General features: G+C 40.4%; 1 protein-coding gene across 5 annotated transcripts in view; it reads left to right on the top strand.

Annotated features, from left to right (window-relative positions):
- Nucleotides 1-16,817, top strand: part of LOC126202964 (transcription initiation factor TFIID subunit 1-like) — a 184,793-nt gene that overhangs the window by 62,524 nt on the left and 105,452 nt on the right. For all 5 annotated transcript variants that reach the window (XM_049937098.1, XM_049937100.1, XM_049937099.1 and 2 more), the window contains 2 exons: nucleotides 6,748-6,788; nucleotides 10,937-11,011. In XM_049937098.1, coding sequence (XP_049793055.1) covers nucleotides 6,748-6,788; nucleotides 10,937-11,011 — 116 coding nt within the window. The remainder of the gene's footprint in view (nucleotides 1-6,747; nucleotides 6,789-10,936; nucleotides 11,012-16,817) is intronic.

Below are 16,817 nucleotides of genomic sequence, written 5' to 3'. Positions count from 1 at the left end.
AACACTGAGCGTGATTGCTACCAGTAAATACAGCTGGCAATGATAACTTTACTGCATTCAAAAGAGGTAGTTCAATGGATTCATTAGGAGCTCAGGGAATTAGATTAGAAAATGATAAATAAAAAAATATAAAATGCAGCACAGCAGCACCAAGATAAACTTTATTAAGAAAATGTAATATATTAATGTTCTAATGCCACCATTAATGTTGAGGCAGTTATTAACAATCAATTGTGAGAAAGAATTATTAGGATTGTGTATTATGTGTAAACTACATTTATTTCAATGACGTGAGAATTACAACAGTAGAAGGGGTAGAAAACAGAGAAAAATGTGGTTTCAACTTACCTTATTGCAGAGTCAGTGTCTAGTGGCAGATAAATTCCGTTCAGATATTCTGTAAGTGAGGTTCAGGTTGGTTACAAAATCATTAAAATACTTTTCTTGAAATTCCACACATTTTATTACGAACTTCAGTCATATCCAAAAATCTCGCAAATCTTTATGTATAACATGGCAAAATCTCGAGAAAGATACATTAATAGTATAAATTGTTCATTACAATCCATTAAATTGTCACCACAGTCTGTAATCTAACCACAACAACCAACAACTTCTCTCTGTTTCTGCAACACTTGGTGCTAAAGACAATCATTATACAAAGATACTTCAAGAATGTTACGCTGGAATCTCAAGTTTATTACAAAGTACAATTTGTATTAATATTTATGGTTAATATTTTGAGCAGTTAAGTTTGAACTAAATGTAAAAATATCTGGATGACTAGTTTTTCAGAATGTGCTTAAATTTGTATAAGATTAATACCAAGAATTTTCAAAATTATCCAATGGGATAAAGAAATAGAAATAATAAAAAACAGTGCCCCAACAAGAGCCGAAAATCATGATGCAGATACCAACAAAAGTAGTATTTAGTGATTCATTAACCTGCTGTTGCTCATACTTATTATTGTCACACGACAACTTCCGTGTTTGATTTTTTCTAACAAACTCTTGCATAAAGGTATCCACAAATTATTGCAACCAGTTGCCTTTTGCTTTATTATTCAATTTTTATTTTCCATTACCGGTTTCGAACCGCCTTATGATTTGTCATCAGATGATACATATTCATTGCTTTCTTTGGGATTGGAATTATTATATTCTTCTTGAAGTCTGACTAAAGTTCAGTAGTAATCATAACTGTGAACAGAGACCTCTTTAATTTTCCAATAAGGGGTATCTATCTTTCCCCTAATCATACATGCTATTAGAGCCTTGCATTTGTGATAGGGTTATGTTCATATCCATTCAGCTCTTCCTGTCCAACTCATTTTTTAGATGTCTGTATCCCTTTTTCCTACTTCATTTTCTGCAATTTTACATTTTCTTGTTTCGTCAGTAGTATAATCGTTACCCAAGAATTTTTAATGGACATTATCTTTCTGTTTGATCCTTTGCAGCTTTCATTATGGGGTGTATTTTTCCTTCTTTTCTTGCTGTTGTTTACTTTGTAAGATTCGTGGTGGGTCTTATACCAGCACTAGCAGGGAGTTGCATCCCTGGCCGATATAATATTTTGCCAACCCTAATACACCACCAGATGAAAGTAGTATTACCTTTATCATATCTTCTCACAGTAGTTATTTCTTCTTTGGTTGTCCAGATCCTTTGGCGCCACCTCCCTGTCGATCCAACTGCAGTGAAAATCCCTGGAATGCTTCTGCAAGTTCTCTCTATAGCGCTACTGAATAAATAGCCACACTTTGCACAAACAGGGGTATATTTTGTCCAACATTTTCATTATTACTTTTCACAACACAACTAACAATTGCTACAATGATAGTGCTCTCTTGATTACATTCAAATGTCCATATATGCATACCATAGGACGTGATGGGGGAGGGGAAAAAATCAATTACCACTCTTCAGATGTTCATTACACCCTTGTTAGTGCATCATTTACTTCATGGCTTTTGGATTCAGGCACTTGTTGCACCATAGGACAAATTACTCCCGGATGACCAGTGGTTGTAATACCGTTTTTACTCATCCCCCGGCCGGCCGAAGTGGCCGTGCGGTTAAAGGCGCTGCAGTCTGGAACCGCAAGACCGCTACGGTCGCAGGTTCGAATCCTGCCTCGGGCATGGATGTTTGTGATGTCCTTAGGTTAGTTAGGTTTAACTAGTTCTAAGTTCTAGGGGACTAATGACCTCAGCAGTTGAGTCCCATAGTGCTCAGAGCCATTTGAACCATTTTACTCATCCCCTTCTTGCCAGCTCCATGACTGCTCCACATTCACTGCATATATCCGTATTAAATTTACTCACGAGCATATCCCAAAACACTACAATTATTTATCTCTCGGTGCTACACATTTGTCCTTTCCCCTGTTTCAGTTAATCGTTGCCTAATTCTCCCTCTGAAAACCTCTTCCAGTTTATCCAGATTCTTTTTCCTCGGTTTCATATCTTTCTGAAATTTATTCAGTTTTAATCTACTGTTCTTAACCAATTAATTATGGTCAGACTCCATCTCCACTGGTGGAAATGCTCTGCAGTTTAAAATCTGGTTACAAAATATCTGCCCTACCATTATTTAATCTATCAGAAACCTTCGAGTGTCTCCAAGTCTTCTTAGTATACACAGCTTTCCTTCATGATTCTAAAACAAGGGGTTGCTATTATTAAATTAGGCTCTGTGCAAAGTTCTAACAGGTGGCTTCCTTTCTCATTCCTTTCCCCAAGCCCACAGTCTCCTACTATTTTTCCTTGTCTTCCTTTTCCTACTATTGAATACCAGCCCCACATTAGGATTCAATTTTTGTCTTCTATAAAGACTGGCGTTCTACGGATCGGAGCGTGGAACGTCAGATCTCTTAATCGGGCAGGTAGGTTAGAAAATTTAAAAAGGGAAATGGATAGGTTAAAGTTAGATATAGTGGGAATTAGTGAAGTTCGGTGGCAGGAGGAACAAGACTTTTGGTCAGGTGAATACAGGGTTATAAATACAAAATCAAATAGGGGTAATGCAGGAGTAGGTTTAATAATGAATAAAAAAATAGGAGTGCGGGTTAGCTACTACAAGCAGCATAGTGAACGCATTATTGTGGCCAAGATAGACACAAAGCCCATGCCTACTACAGTAGTACAAGTTTATATGCCAACTAGCTGTGCAGATGATGAAGAAATAGATGAAATGTATGACGAGAAAAAGAAATTATTCAGGTAGTGAAGGGAGACGAAAATTTAATAGTCATGGGTGACTGGAATTCGTCAGTAGGAAAAGGGAGAGAAGGAAACATAGTAGGAGAATATGGATTGGGGGGAAGAAATGAAAGAGGAAGCCGCCTTGTAGAATTTTGCACAGAGCATGACTTAATCATAGCTAACACTAGGCTGTATACATGGAAGAATCCTGGAGATACTAAAAGGTATCAGATAGATTATATGAAGCAGGCAAAAAGGAATACAAACGTCTCAAAAATGAGATCGACAGGAATTGCAAAATGGCTAAGCAGGGATGGCTAGAGGACAAATGTAAGGATGTAGAGGCTTGTCTCACTAGGGGTAAGATACTGCCTACAGGAAAATTAAAGAGACCTTTGGAGAGAAGAGAACCACTTGTATGAATATCAAGAGCTCAGATGACAACCCAGTTCTAAGCAAAGAAGGGAAGGCAGAAAGGTGGAAGGAGTATATAGAGGGTTTATACAAGGGCGATGTGCTTGAGGTCAATATTATGGAAATGGAAGAGGATGTAGATGAAGACGAAATGGGAGATAAGATACTGCATGAAGAGTTTGACAGAGCACTGAAAGACCTGAGTCGAAACAAGGCCCCGGGAGTAGACAACATTCCATTAGAACTACTGACGGCCTTGGGAGAGCCAGTCATGACAAAACTCTACCATCTGGTGAGCAAGATGTATGAGACAGGCGAAATACCCTCAGACTTCGAGAAGAATATAATAATTCCAATCCCAAAGAAAGCAGGTGTTGACAGATGTGAAAATTACCGAACTATCAGTTTAATAAGTCACAGCTGCAAAATACTAACGCGAATTCTTTACAGACGAATGGAAAAACTGGTAGAAGCGGACCTCGGGGAAGATCAGTTTGGATTCCGTAGAAATGTTGGAACACGTGAGGCAATACTAACCTTACAACTTATCTTAGAAGAAAGATTAAGAAAAGGCAAACCTACGTTTCTAGCATTTGTGGACTTAGAGAAAGCTTTTGACAGTGTTAACTGGAATACTCTCAAATTCTGAAGGTGGGAGGGGTAAAATACAGGGAGCGAAAGGCTATTTACAATTTGTACAGAAACCAGATGGCAGTTATAAAGAGTCGAGGGGCATGAAAGGGAAGCAGTGGTTGGGAAAGGAGTGAGACAAGGTTGTAGCCTCTCCCCGATGTAATTCAATCTGTATATTGAGCAAGCAGTAAAGGAAACAAAAGAAAAATTCGGAGTAGGTATTAAAATTCATGGAGAAGAAGTAAAAACTTTGAGGTTTGCCGATGACATTGTAATTCTGTCAGAGACAGCAAAGGACTTGGAAGAGCAGTTGAACGGAATGGACAGTGTCTTGAAAGGAGGATATAAGATGAACATCAATAAACGCAAAACGAGGATAATGGAATGTAGTCAAATTAAATCGGGTGATGCTGAGGGAATTAGATTAGGAAATGAGACACTTAAAGTAGTAAAGGAGTTTTGCTATTTAGGGAGTAAAATAACTAATGATGGTCGAAGTAGAGAGGATATAAAACGTAGACTGGCAATGGCAAGGAAAGCGTTTCTGAACAAGAGAAATTTGTTAACATCGAGTATAGACTTAAATCTCAGAAAGTCATTTCTGAAATTATTTGTATGGAGTGTAGCCATGTATGGAAGTGAAAGATGGACGATAAATAGTTTGGACAAGAAGAGAATAGAAGCTTTCGAAATGTGGTGCTACAGAAGAATGCTGAAGATTAGATGGGTAGATCACATAACTAATGAGGAGGTGTTGAATAGGATTGGGGAGAAGAGAAGTTTGTGGCACAACTTGACTGGAAGAAGGGATCGGTTGGTAGGACATGTTTTGAGGCATCAAGGGATCACAAATTTAGCATTGGAGGGCAGCGTGGAGGGTAAAAATCGTAGAGGGAGACCAAGAGATGAATACACTAAGCAGATTCAGAAGGATGTAGGTTGCAGTAGGTACTGGGAGATGAAGAAGCTTGCACAGGATAGAGTATCATGGAGAGCTGCATCAAACCAGTCTCAGGACTGAAGACGACAACAACAACAACATAAAGATCTGAATATTTTTTTTATTTTTTTATCTGTTCTTCATCTGTTGACCTAGCAGGCATATAAATTTTTAGTATTGTGGTAGGTTTTGGCTTCATGTCTATTTTGTTTACAATAAAGTGTAAACTCTGCTGTTTGTAGTGTATTGGCCATATTGCTCATTATCTGAACTCAACCACATCCTTTGTAAGAGCTCTGACAACAACGTATCATACCTTGAATTGAAAGACATCCAGATGAACATCCTACTCCCTTTGCCCAAAGTAATATCTGTTATCAATCTAATCACTCCCTCTGTAACCTAGTACATCCCTGTGCCACCTCTGCTTCCAATCATGTGCCCCTTGGACCTGTCGCCTTTGGATGACGTAGGTGTGAGACTTGCCTTTTCGTACTGCAGTTTCTTCATAGGCATATCTGAGGCACTCTCAGTTAGGGGTGCATGTGAAAAAAGACTTGTCATGTATGATCTCTGCAGTATTCTATGTGGTTGCAACAACTAAGTGACTTCACATGAATGGTCTTTTCTAAACCTTGCCTAATGACAAAGGCACATATCTAGTTGCAGAACATGGGTGCTACATCAACTTTAATAACTGCTTCTATAACTGTGCATTTGGGTTCTCATCTGCAGCACCAACTCTTCTAAACTGCATTTCTGTAAAATGCTGCTAGCCCACTTCCTTCCTCAAATCTCTGCACTCACCTTTTTTTCTCTTGACATCTTTCAGCTATTTCTTCTGTTTCACTGTTGCAGCTCCTTTCCCCCACAACTCTCTCTCTCCCATGCTCCATCCCCTCTTCAATTTTGCACTTAACTAACATAATTAGTACTTATACCGTAGTTTACTGGGACTTTTGATAGCTATGTATCTCGAGTTTTCTAATACCTCCATAACTCCTTGCCACAATTGACTTCCCCTGCCACAACCCTTTCTTTGTCTGCCACCCCCATCCCTGCAGAGACACTGATCTACACGTCCAATCATTTGCAATGTTTATAGCCACTGCATTTTGTGTGTGTGTGTGTGTGTGTGTGTGTGGTGGGGGATATGTTAACACTAAAACACTTAAAAGTCCAAACTAAGCTTTTTCTCTCAGAAACTAACCATCTTTCTGTGTACTTCCTCACAAGAATGAAAAATCCAGGAGGGCAGCAACAATAAATTATGTAGAAAGACAACCATTCACTTAAGATAAATGATGGGTGACATACAGGCATGTTTGAGAGATTAGAAAACAATGTGCATTTTTCATCTGCAGGTGGGTGGCAGCTTTTCCTCATGTTTCATTGTTGCCCTATTACTTTTTCATCCCTAATGTAGTTATCTCTTATGACTACTTTTGCTATCATGTCGCCAGCTAAAGATTCAAATTGGTGGTCATTAGAGTTGTTTGACCTTGTTTAATAATGAACTAATTATCTATCATTTGTTTCATGTCCTGTAAAGGAAGAAGAAGGAAGACTGTTTGGTTCAGAACAATGCAGAAGGTAAGTGTGTGTTTTTTCTCTTTGTAATAATGAGTTCACAGCATGAGATTCCAGAACACTTCTGTACCTGTGAAGTAAAAGGATTTTAAGTCAAATTTCTGCAATTTTTGGCTTACAGCTATGTCCGTTATACTCACATTGCTTAATTTGTGGGAGATATGACAGTAATTTTGTTGTCTGCAACCAATTTAGGCAGTGTTTAATGAGCACATGTCACTTAATGCTGTTCATGTCAACCATAGGTGGGAGGAGGAGTGCCATGCTTTGTTCACAAATGAAGCAGTGTATATGTTTCTTAGGTCAAAACTGCATTAGATTTCACACTCCAGAAGATCGAATGTCGATGTTTGCCTTTATTCAGTAGCCATATGTATTTTACCCTTTCAGTTTCAATGCATATTTAATTTTAATTTCCGTATGTGATTTCAGGTGGTTAGCTCATGATTCATGTAACATGTTTTAATTACTGTAAACAAGCTTCTGCTTCTGAAGAGGATACTCAAGTTGTATTACTAGTAGTATTTAAAACTAGGCCAAGTTTAAACACATAAACTTCTGGGAACCAATTGATAGTTCACAAAACTAATACAATTTGTCGGATTTATTCCAGTTTACCAGTCAGGTACAGAACTCTTGAGAAGTTTTTTCCAATTCCTGATATTAAAGGTTTTGTGTCAATGGATTAACTTCTTTAACACTTGCCAAAATACTGTTACAAAGCAACTGATAGTTACAAAGCATTTACATAACCGTATGTGTACACTAGTGTCCACAGTGAGATTCGATGGACAGTACTTGGACAATCTTGCTATTTTCTGCTCCTCATCCCTTGCAGTTGTGGCTCTCAAGGGCAGCTAAGAGGTTGCTTGAACATGCTGACCACAGTGACTTTGTTAGGACAACAATTTTTCTCATAGCAGATTGTGGTTTAAAATTGGTACATGAGGCACAACAAAGTAAGTGAAATATCGTCGTTCTTGTCTGCCTCTTTCATAATTTCACTGTCATCTTCAGCTGATCAGACACAAAACGCTGAGAGGCCGAACCTGACTGGGACATCCCAGCCAACAGTGCCATATGAACATTTCATATTTTACTGCAGATGTGCTGCCCAAGGGTGGCTAGGCTGTATGGGAGAGCTCTTTTGGTGTGGAAAGGATGACGGATGTTGAAATGCAGGTACTGTTGGTGGTGAATATGTTTCATAATTGTTCGATAGAACAGATTTGTCCATGGAGGTTACAGAACGGTCGAAGTCAACATCCTGGATTGTGGGACATGGGGTTGATGAGGATCGAGTTAAGCGGTTGGGAGAGAAGGTGTTCAGGTTGTGAAGAAGAGTGAGGATAAGGTGTCTTATTTTGACATATCCATCCTTATTAACTAGGAGGAGAGGATTACGGCGAATAGGAATATTTCAGTTTTCATCACTACCGTCAGTTGCTGTTTCATTATTAATTTGTTGACAACTGGTTTCGATGTTCATCATGGTCGTAGTAGTAACATAAAAGCAGCTGCATTAACAGCAGCGTGACATCAAAAGCAAAATGGTACCTAGAATTAAAATATGTAATATATATTTATTCTAGTCGTTAAAGCCAATTAATATACAACATTAATGAATGTATCACTGTACAAACAGTGTAATGGGGAAACAGAAATGACAGCCCATATACAATTACAGAACGAGTCATGTATATTCTTGCAAGGCTAAAACAATGGAAACCAATATGTGTGACAATAAATTACATAATTAAAATTCATGCAAATAAATATCCACTAATCTTGGGCAGGATCATCCAAACAGTATAATTACAAACATAAAATAATAGTATGAGGTATATACACCTGTGCAACTGGTCGGTCTTGTAACCAACACTAAAAATTATAATCCATGTCTATATACAGTATTAGAAGCTAAAATAAAACACATAAAGAACTAATCAAATATAGAGAACAAAACCAATCATAGGCCTATAGAAGCTTGTATGAAGACAAGATAGAAAGAAGAGAACTAACCAATGAAAATAGAACCATTCATCAAAACTGTCACTCTGTTAAGTTATGAGATACAAATCGATCATGTGATCTTATTACTAAAGTGTCAACACTATTGGAACACAGTAACAAATGAACTCTAAAATGTTTCAGTTAAATTTATAACTTTTGGCTCTGTATTTTCAGGAGGCAGCCTTACTGTACGTTGTCAGTTTACATAATCTGATTTGAATGATCTTCTGAATAATGATGTGATATATGTGAAATGAACATCCAGTAGCTACCAAAATTCAGGGTGCTGCTTCTTTTTTTCAATAATATCAAAATTTTGGTAAAAATAAGTCCTGTATCAGCTGTCAGAAAGTGTTTTACATATTTAAAAATCATTGTTTGGACCACAATAGTTTAAGTTGATTTCCTATATTACCATAAGTCAAGAAATGTTATTAATTTTTTTCCCATGGACATAAATCCCTGCTGTGACATCAGGGGAAATATGACAGTGATGTGTTAAAAATAAGATACTTTCTATTGATATTATTATTATTATTATTATTTCTGTCTGAAGTAATGGAATCCAAACTTCAGTTGCAGCATTTACATTTGTAAAAAATTTAAATTTTTTCCTCTTCCTCTTAATTAATTACATGTCTAGAATGAAATTTTCACTCTACAGCAGAGTGTGCGCTGATATGAAACTTCCTGGCAGATTAAAACTGTGTGCCAGACCGAGACTCGAACTCGGGACCTTTGCCTTTCGCGGGCAAGTGCTCTCCGCAATATCCTTTCTTCCGGGAGTGCTAGTTCTGCAAGGTTCGCAGGAGAGCTTCTGTGAAGATTGGAAGGTAGGAGACGAGGTACTGGCGGAATTAAAGCTGTGAGGACGGGGCGTGAGTCGTGCTTGGGTAGCTCAGTAGGTAGAGCACTTGCCCGCGAAAGGCAAAGTTCCCGAGTTCAAGCCTCGGTCCGGCACACAGTTTTAATCTGCCAGGAAGGTTCAATTACATGTCTGTTAAGTATTTTGCTTCTCTTAATTCTTAAATAAAGTTCCAAATCAGAAGCTTCATCAACATCTGAGTTATGGATGCTAATGTAGATAAATGCAGAGCCCAGTTATCAGAATATCACTACTTTTAAAATTCGATATAAAAAAAAATGTTTTAATGTAAGAGCAAAAAGATTTTGCACTAGGAATGTTATAAGTATAAGCAAATGTGCACAGCTTCATGAAAATCTTGAGATGATGGGTGACATGACCTGTATGATTTGACATGGAATGACCCTCCAAGCCTTGTTATTCTTTAATTGTTTTATAATATGCATGTAAATTCTAGTGCAAAGAAATTTGTAATCTATTTCTCAAATGAGGTGGCACAGTGGTAAGACACTGAACTTGTATTTTGTGTATGTTTAAAGGTGATTGTGTAATGCAACTGAGAGGAAATAATTGGAATCTTATTTCAACATATCCTTCCTTTTTAACTAGGAGGAGAGTATTACAGCCAATAGAAATATTTCAGTTTTCGTCACTATTGTCAGTTGTAGTTTCATTATTAATTTATTGACAACTGGTTTCGATGATAGAGTTCATCATGGCCCTAGTATTTTTCATCTCTTATCGAGATTTGTCATTTATTTCGCAATAGGTTAGAAGGTTATTAATAACAATTTTGACGCATGCCAGGAACCTTCAGTAATCACTGTCAAGAATAATTATACAATTATGTGTAGTTATGGAGTGTTTACAAATAAGTAAATTGCTTTACTATTTCACTGTAATAATACTCTCAAGAATTGTGTCTGTAAAGGAATTATGATTCGAAAGATAATCAGTCAATATTTTCATACTATAAAATATCTTTCAGTAGGTAGGCTTCAAATTTCTATATGTATAATTTGCACCTGTTTATCACTTCATATGGAAGAGAATGTTATTCGTAATATCGTAATAACACATAAACGTGGCTGCTTTCATAACTAATTAATATATGTGTATAGTTTTTATATTTTATGTAACTGAAAAAGTTACAGTTATAAACTATGTTAAAAAACACATAAAACTCCGTAACTAGATATTTTGAACCCAGTTGCAATTATTATTGTGTTGTACAATTAATAGTGCTAAGATATTTATAATTACTTTAATGCAGGGATTTCTGAGGGACCTCGTGACACGTGGGATCAGGATGTTGAAATGGACGACCCGTTCAACAGATGGGAATCAGGTGAGTGCAGAACCTGCAAGTTGAATGCAAGAATGCAAAACATGTGGATTCATATGTTACTTTGCAGATGCACATCAATATGTGCCTCTTATTTTGGAAAGCAAAAGTACACTCTCTAGTCTGGTTAACGTGACCATCTGTCAAAAACGTGACTGAGGTTATTTAATGTACAGTCAGGGTGTGGAGACATGCTGACTCTTGTGCCATGGCCAGCTGTGCTAGGTTCCTTGGTTGAGGATCCATGGCACCTACAGCCTGATAGGGGTGGTCCCACAGATTCTCGATTGGTTTCAGTCCAAATGTTTGGTGGCCAGGGGAATACATTCGTAATTTTGTGCCAATGGTGTGTTGAAGTGAAATGCAGTTGGCATCCCTGGACATGTGTAACTGCTGAAAGTTTTATTGTTGTCTGTCTGTTGTTGTTCAGTGCTGTATTTAGCAGAATGTTGTGTTGCACAGTTTGTAAATTTCAAGATGGCAGAGTTAGAGCAGCAACACATCTGCATTAAATTTTGCTGGAAACTCAAGAAAACATTTACAGAGACATACAAAATTATGCAGGAAGCCTACAGTGATAAGTGCTTAAGCCGTACACAGTTATATGAATGGTCACATGGTTTAAAATTGGCCTGACAGAAGTTAAAGATGACTCTTCTTCAGGTTGCCCTTTGACATCTACTGACAACGCTGATGTCAAGAAAATCAACAAAACTGGGCCTGTGAATCGAAGACGGGCTGTCCGAGTGATTGCAGAAGAATTTTACATTTCAGTTGGATCATGTCATGAAACCCTGATACAGCATATTAGAATGGACCAGAAAGACCTTTGCCTTGCAGTGTGTGAAGAGCTTATAGATCGTGCAAATGAGAACAAGATGTTCCTTAAGAGAATCATGACTGGTGATGAGATGGGAGTTTAGGCTATGACGTTGAGACCAAGGTTTAATCTTCACACTGGGACGGGAAAGGTTCCCCAAGACCAAAAAAAGCCCATGAAGTCAGGTCAAATGTCAAAGCTATGCTGATAGTTTTCTTTGACTTTGAAGGATGAGTTCAACATGAATTTGTGCCACAGGGATAAACTGTTAATCAATGGTACTATCGAGACATATTGTGATGCCTGTGAGAGAATGTGAGAAGAAAATGGTCTGAATAGTGATGAGAAGAAAATGGTCTGAAATGTGTTGAGACAATTCATGGCTGTTTTGCATCACGACAATGCAGCCACACATTCATGTCTGTTGGTGCATGACTATTGCACAAAGAAAACAAGATCTCTCTCCCCTCCTACCCCCCCCCCCCCCAAAGTTGAAAATGCTGTTGAAAGGACAGATGTGGAATATCCACTTCTTTGACTTACAAGTCATATTTCTTAACAACTTGGTGTTTTCCAGGTACAAGCATTTATTGGTTTTTTGTGCAATACAGTGGGTGGCATTTTTTATCACAAGATCACACGTAAACAGCAGCTGGAATATGCAAGAAAGTATTGGAGTTTCTATTCAGTACACTTGTTATAGTTCATGAAAATTCAAATAACATGAAGAAAACCTTTACCTCAAAGAAGAGGAACCTCACCAAGGTGTGCTGTATGCAGTTCCAGAAGAAATACTGATGGGGGAGAAGTGCAGAAAGAAACAAGAACCTGGTGGAAAGATTGCAATAGGGATTTGTGCATGAAACCGTGCTTCAGCATATACAGGGTGTTACAAAAAGGTACAGCCAAACTTTCAGGAAACATTCCTCACACACTAAGAAAGAAAATATGTTATGTGGACATGTGTCCGGAAACGCTTACTTTCCATGTTAGAGCTCATTTTATTACTTCTCTTCAAATCACATTAATCATGGAATGGAAACACACAGCAACACAACGTACCAGCATGACTTCAAACACTTTGTTACATGAAATGTTCAAAATGTCCTCCGTTAGCGAGGATACATGCATCCACGCTCCGTCGCATGGAATCCCTGATGCGCTGATGCAGCCCTGGAGAATGGCATATTGTATCACAGCCGTCCACAATACAAGCACGAAGAGTCTCTACATTTTGTACCGGGGTTGCATAGACAAGAGCTTTCAAATGTCCCCATAAATGAAAGTCAAGAGGGTTGAGGTCAGGAGAGCGTGGAGGCCATGGAATTGGTCCGCCTCTACCAATCCATCGGTCACCGAATCTGTTGAGAAGCGTAAGAACACTTCGACTGAAATGTGCAGGAGCTCCATCGTGCATGAACCACATGTTGTGTCATACTTGTAAAGGCACATGTTCTAGCAGCACAGGTAGAGTATCACGTATGAAATCATGGCGGTGAATCGAGGAAGTACAGTACATACTGACGAAACTAAAATGAGCTCTAACATGGAAATTAAGCGTTTCCGGATGTGTGTCCACATAACATCTTTTCTTTATTTGTGTGTGAGGAATGTTTCCTGAAAGTTTGGCTGTACCTTTTTGTAACACCCTGTATAATCAATAATTTTCTCAACGTTTATAATGCTGAAACAACAATTTTCACATTTCCCACATTTTGTACCTTAAATGTCAGTTAAAAATCATTTCTAATTCTGTTTTTTGTTTTCTTATTACATTCCCTTAATTCACTTATTGTAATTCTTCTAATTATTGAATAAAATTTGTCCTCAATTTTATACAGAAAAATTGCAAAATCAGCTGTGGCTGGGGTGTTAACTAAGACGGGATGGATTAGAGTGGGTGACTGATTCTCTACCAGAGACGTATGTGGATGCCAGATTAGAAGGCAGCCTGTGGATGTAATTGCTCTTTATTATTTACAATAATTCAGTCTTCATAGCCACGAGTGTTGATCTCTGGACCTTGACAAGTGCAGCAAATGTGCAAACACAGCATTTCCCAGCATATTTTTCTCGCAGCACCATTGTTGTCAGCGGCAGCACACACTGCTTGCGTATTAGTGCTATGTTAGGGCCACATTGACATTTTGTATTCCTGAGCCCATAGCAGACCCAGCTGTGGCATCTGTTGTTGTCCCAGAGAAGATGAGCAAGTGACGGCAGGTGACCCAATGCTCCAACACCACACCAGAAGATGGACGGCCATGGCAGTTTGCATCTGTTCCCAGTGGCTAAGGAGACCTCAGGTCAAGCCATGGAACGTGAAGGGCACTGGGACTTCGTGAGTAGACCTATGGTGGCAGCAAAGTGCAGGGGTACCAAGAGCAGCAGTCAAGGGTTCGAGGTCCAGTGATGGTTCTACATCTACATTTATACTCCGCAAGCCACCCAACGGTGTGTGGCGGAGGGCACTTTACGTGCCACTGTCATTACCTCCCTTTCCTGTTCCAGTCGCATATGGTTCGCGGGAAGAACGACTGTCTGAAAGCCTCCGTGCGTGCTCTAATCTCTCTAATTTTACATTCGTGATCTCCTCGGGAGGCATAAGTAGGGGGAAGCAATATATTCAATACCTCATCCAGAAACGCACCCTCTCGAAACCTGGCGAGCTAGCTACACCGCGATGCAGAGCGCCTCTCTTGCAGAGTCTGCCACTTGAGTTTGTTAAACATCTCTGTAAGGCTATCACGGTTACCAAATAACTTTGTGACGAAACGCGCCGCTCTTCTTTGGATCTTCTCTATCTCCTCCGTCAACCCGATCTGGTACGGATCCCACACTGATGAGCAATACTCAAGTATAGGTCGAACGAATGTTTTGTAAGCCACCTCCTTTGTTGATGGACTACATTTTCTAAGGACTCTCCCAATGAATCTCAACCCGGTACCTGCCTTACCAACAATTAATTTTATATGATCATTCCACTTCAAATCGTTCCGCACGCATACTCCCAGATATTTTCCAGAAGTAACTGCTACCAGTGTTTGTTCCGCTATCATACACTCCTGGATATTGAAATAAGAACACCGTGAATTCATTGTCCCAGGAAGGGGAAACTTTATTGACACATTCCTGGGGTCAGATACATCACATGATCACACTGACAGAACCACAGGCACATAGACACAGGCAACAGAGCATGCACAATGTCGGCACTAGTACAGTGTATATCCACCTTTCGCAGCAATGCAGGCTGCTATTCTCGCATGGAGACGATCGTAGAGATGCTGGATGTAGTCCTGTGGAACGGCTTGCCATGCCATTTCCACCTGGCGCCTCAGTTGGACCAGCGTTCGTGCTGGACGTGCAGACCGCGTGAGACGACGCTTCATCCAGTCCCAAACATGCTCAATGGGGGACAGATCCGGAGATCGTGCTGGCCAGGGTAGTTGACTTACACCTTCTAGAGCACGTTGGGTGGCACGGGATACATGCGGACGTGCATTGTCCTGTTGGAACAGCAAGTTCCCTTGCCGGTCTAGGAATGGTAGAACAATGGGTTCGATGACGGTTTGGATGTACCGTGCACTATTCAGTGTCCCCTCGACGATCACCAGTGGTGTACGGCCAGTGTAGGAGATCGCTCCCCACACCATGATGCCGGGTGTTGGCCCTGTGTGCCTCGGTCGTATGCAGTCCTGATTGTGGCGCTCACCTGCACGGCACCAAACACGCATACGACCATCATTGGCACCAAGGCAGAAGCGACTCTCATCACTGAAGATGACACGTCTCCATTCGTCCCTCCATTCACGCCTGTCGCGACACCACTGGAGGCGGGCTGCACGATGTTGGGGCGTGAGCGGAAGACGGCCTAACGGTGTGCGGGACCGTAGCCCAGCTTCATGGAGACGGTTGCGAATGGTCCTCGCCGATACCCCAGGAGCAACAGTGTCCCTAATTTGCTGGGAAGTGGCGGTGCGGTCCCCTACGGCACTGCGTAGGATCCTACGGTCTTGGCGTGCATCCGTGCGTCGCTGCGGTCCGGTCCCAGGTCGACGGGCACGTGCACCTTCCGCCGACCACTGGCGACAACATCGATGTACTGTGGAGACCTCACGCCCCACATGTTGAGCAATTCGGCGGTACGTCCACCCGGCCTCCCGCATGCCCACTATACGCCCTCGCTCAAAGTCCGTCAACTGCACATACGGTTCACGTCCACGCTGTCGCGGCATGCTACCAGTGTTAAAGACTGCGGTGGAGCTCCGTATGCCACGGCAAACTGGCTGACACTGGCGGCGGCGGTGCACAAATGCTGCGCAGCTAGCGCCATTCGACGGCCAACACCGCGGTTCCTGGTGTGTCCGCTGTGCCGTGCGTGTGATCATTGCTTGTACAGCCTTCTCGCAGTGTCCGGAGCAAGTATGGTGGGTCTGACACACCGGTGTCAATGTGTTCTTTTTTCCATTTACAGGAGTGTATAATCATACAATAAAGGACCCTTCTATCTATGTATTCGCAATACATTACATTTGTCTATGTTAAGGGTCAGTTGCCACTCCCTGCACCAAGTGCCTATCCGCTGCAGATCTTCCTGCATTTTGCTACAATTTTCTAATGCTGCAACTTCTCTGTATACTACAGCATCATCCGCGAAAAGCCGCATGGAACTTCCGACACTATCTACTAGGTCATTTATATATATTGTGAAAAGCAATGGTCCCATAACACTCCCCTGTGGCACGCCAGAGGTTACTTTTACGTCTGTAGATGTGTCTCCATTGATAACAACATGCTGTGTTCTGTTTGGTAAAAACTCTTCAATCCAGCCACACAGCTGGTCTGATATTCCGTTGGGTCTTACTTTGTTTATCAGACGACAGTGCGGAACTGTCTCGAACGCCTTCCGGAAGTCAAGAAAAATAGCATCTACCTGGGAGCCTGTATCTAATATTTTCTGGGTCTCATGAACAAATAAAGCGAGTT

This window comes from Schistocerca nitens, chromosome 9 (assembly GCF_023898315.1).
Source record: "Schistocerca nitens isolate TAMUIC-IGC-003100 chromosome 9, iqSchNite1.1, whole genome shotgun sequence".
Lineage (NCBI taxonomy): Eukaryota > Metazoa > Arthropoda > Insecta > Orthoptera > Acrididae > Schistocerca > Schistocerca nitens.
Note: the sequence above shows the minus strand (reverse complement) of the source record. Positions and strands in the feature narration are given on the sequence as shown.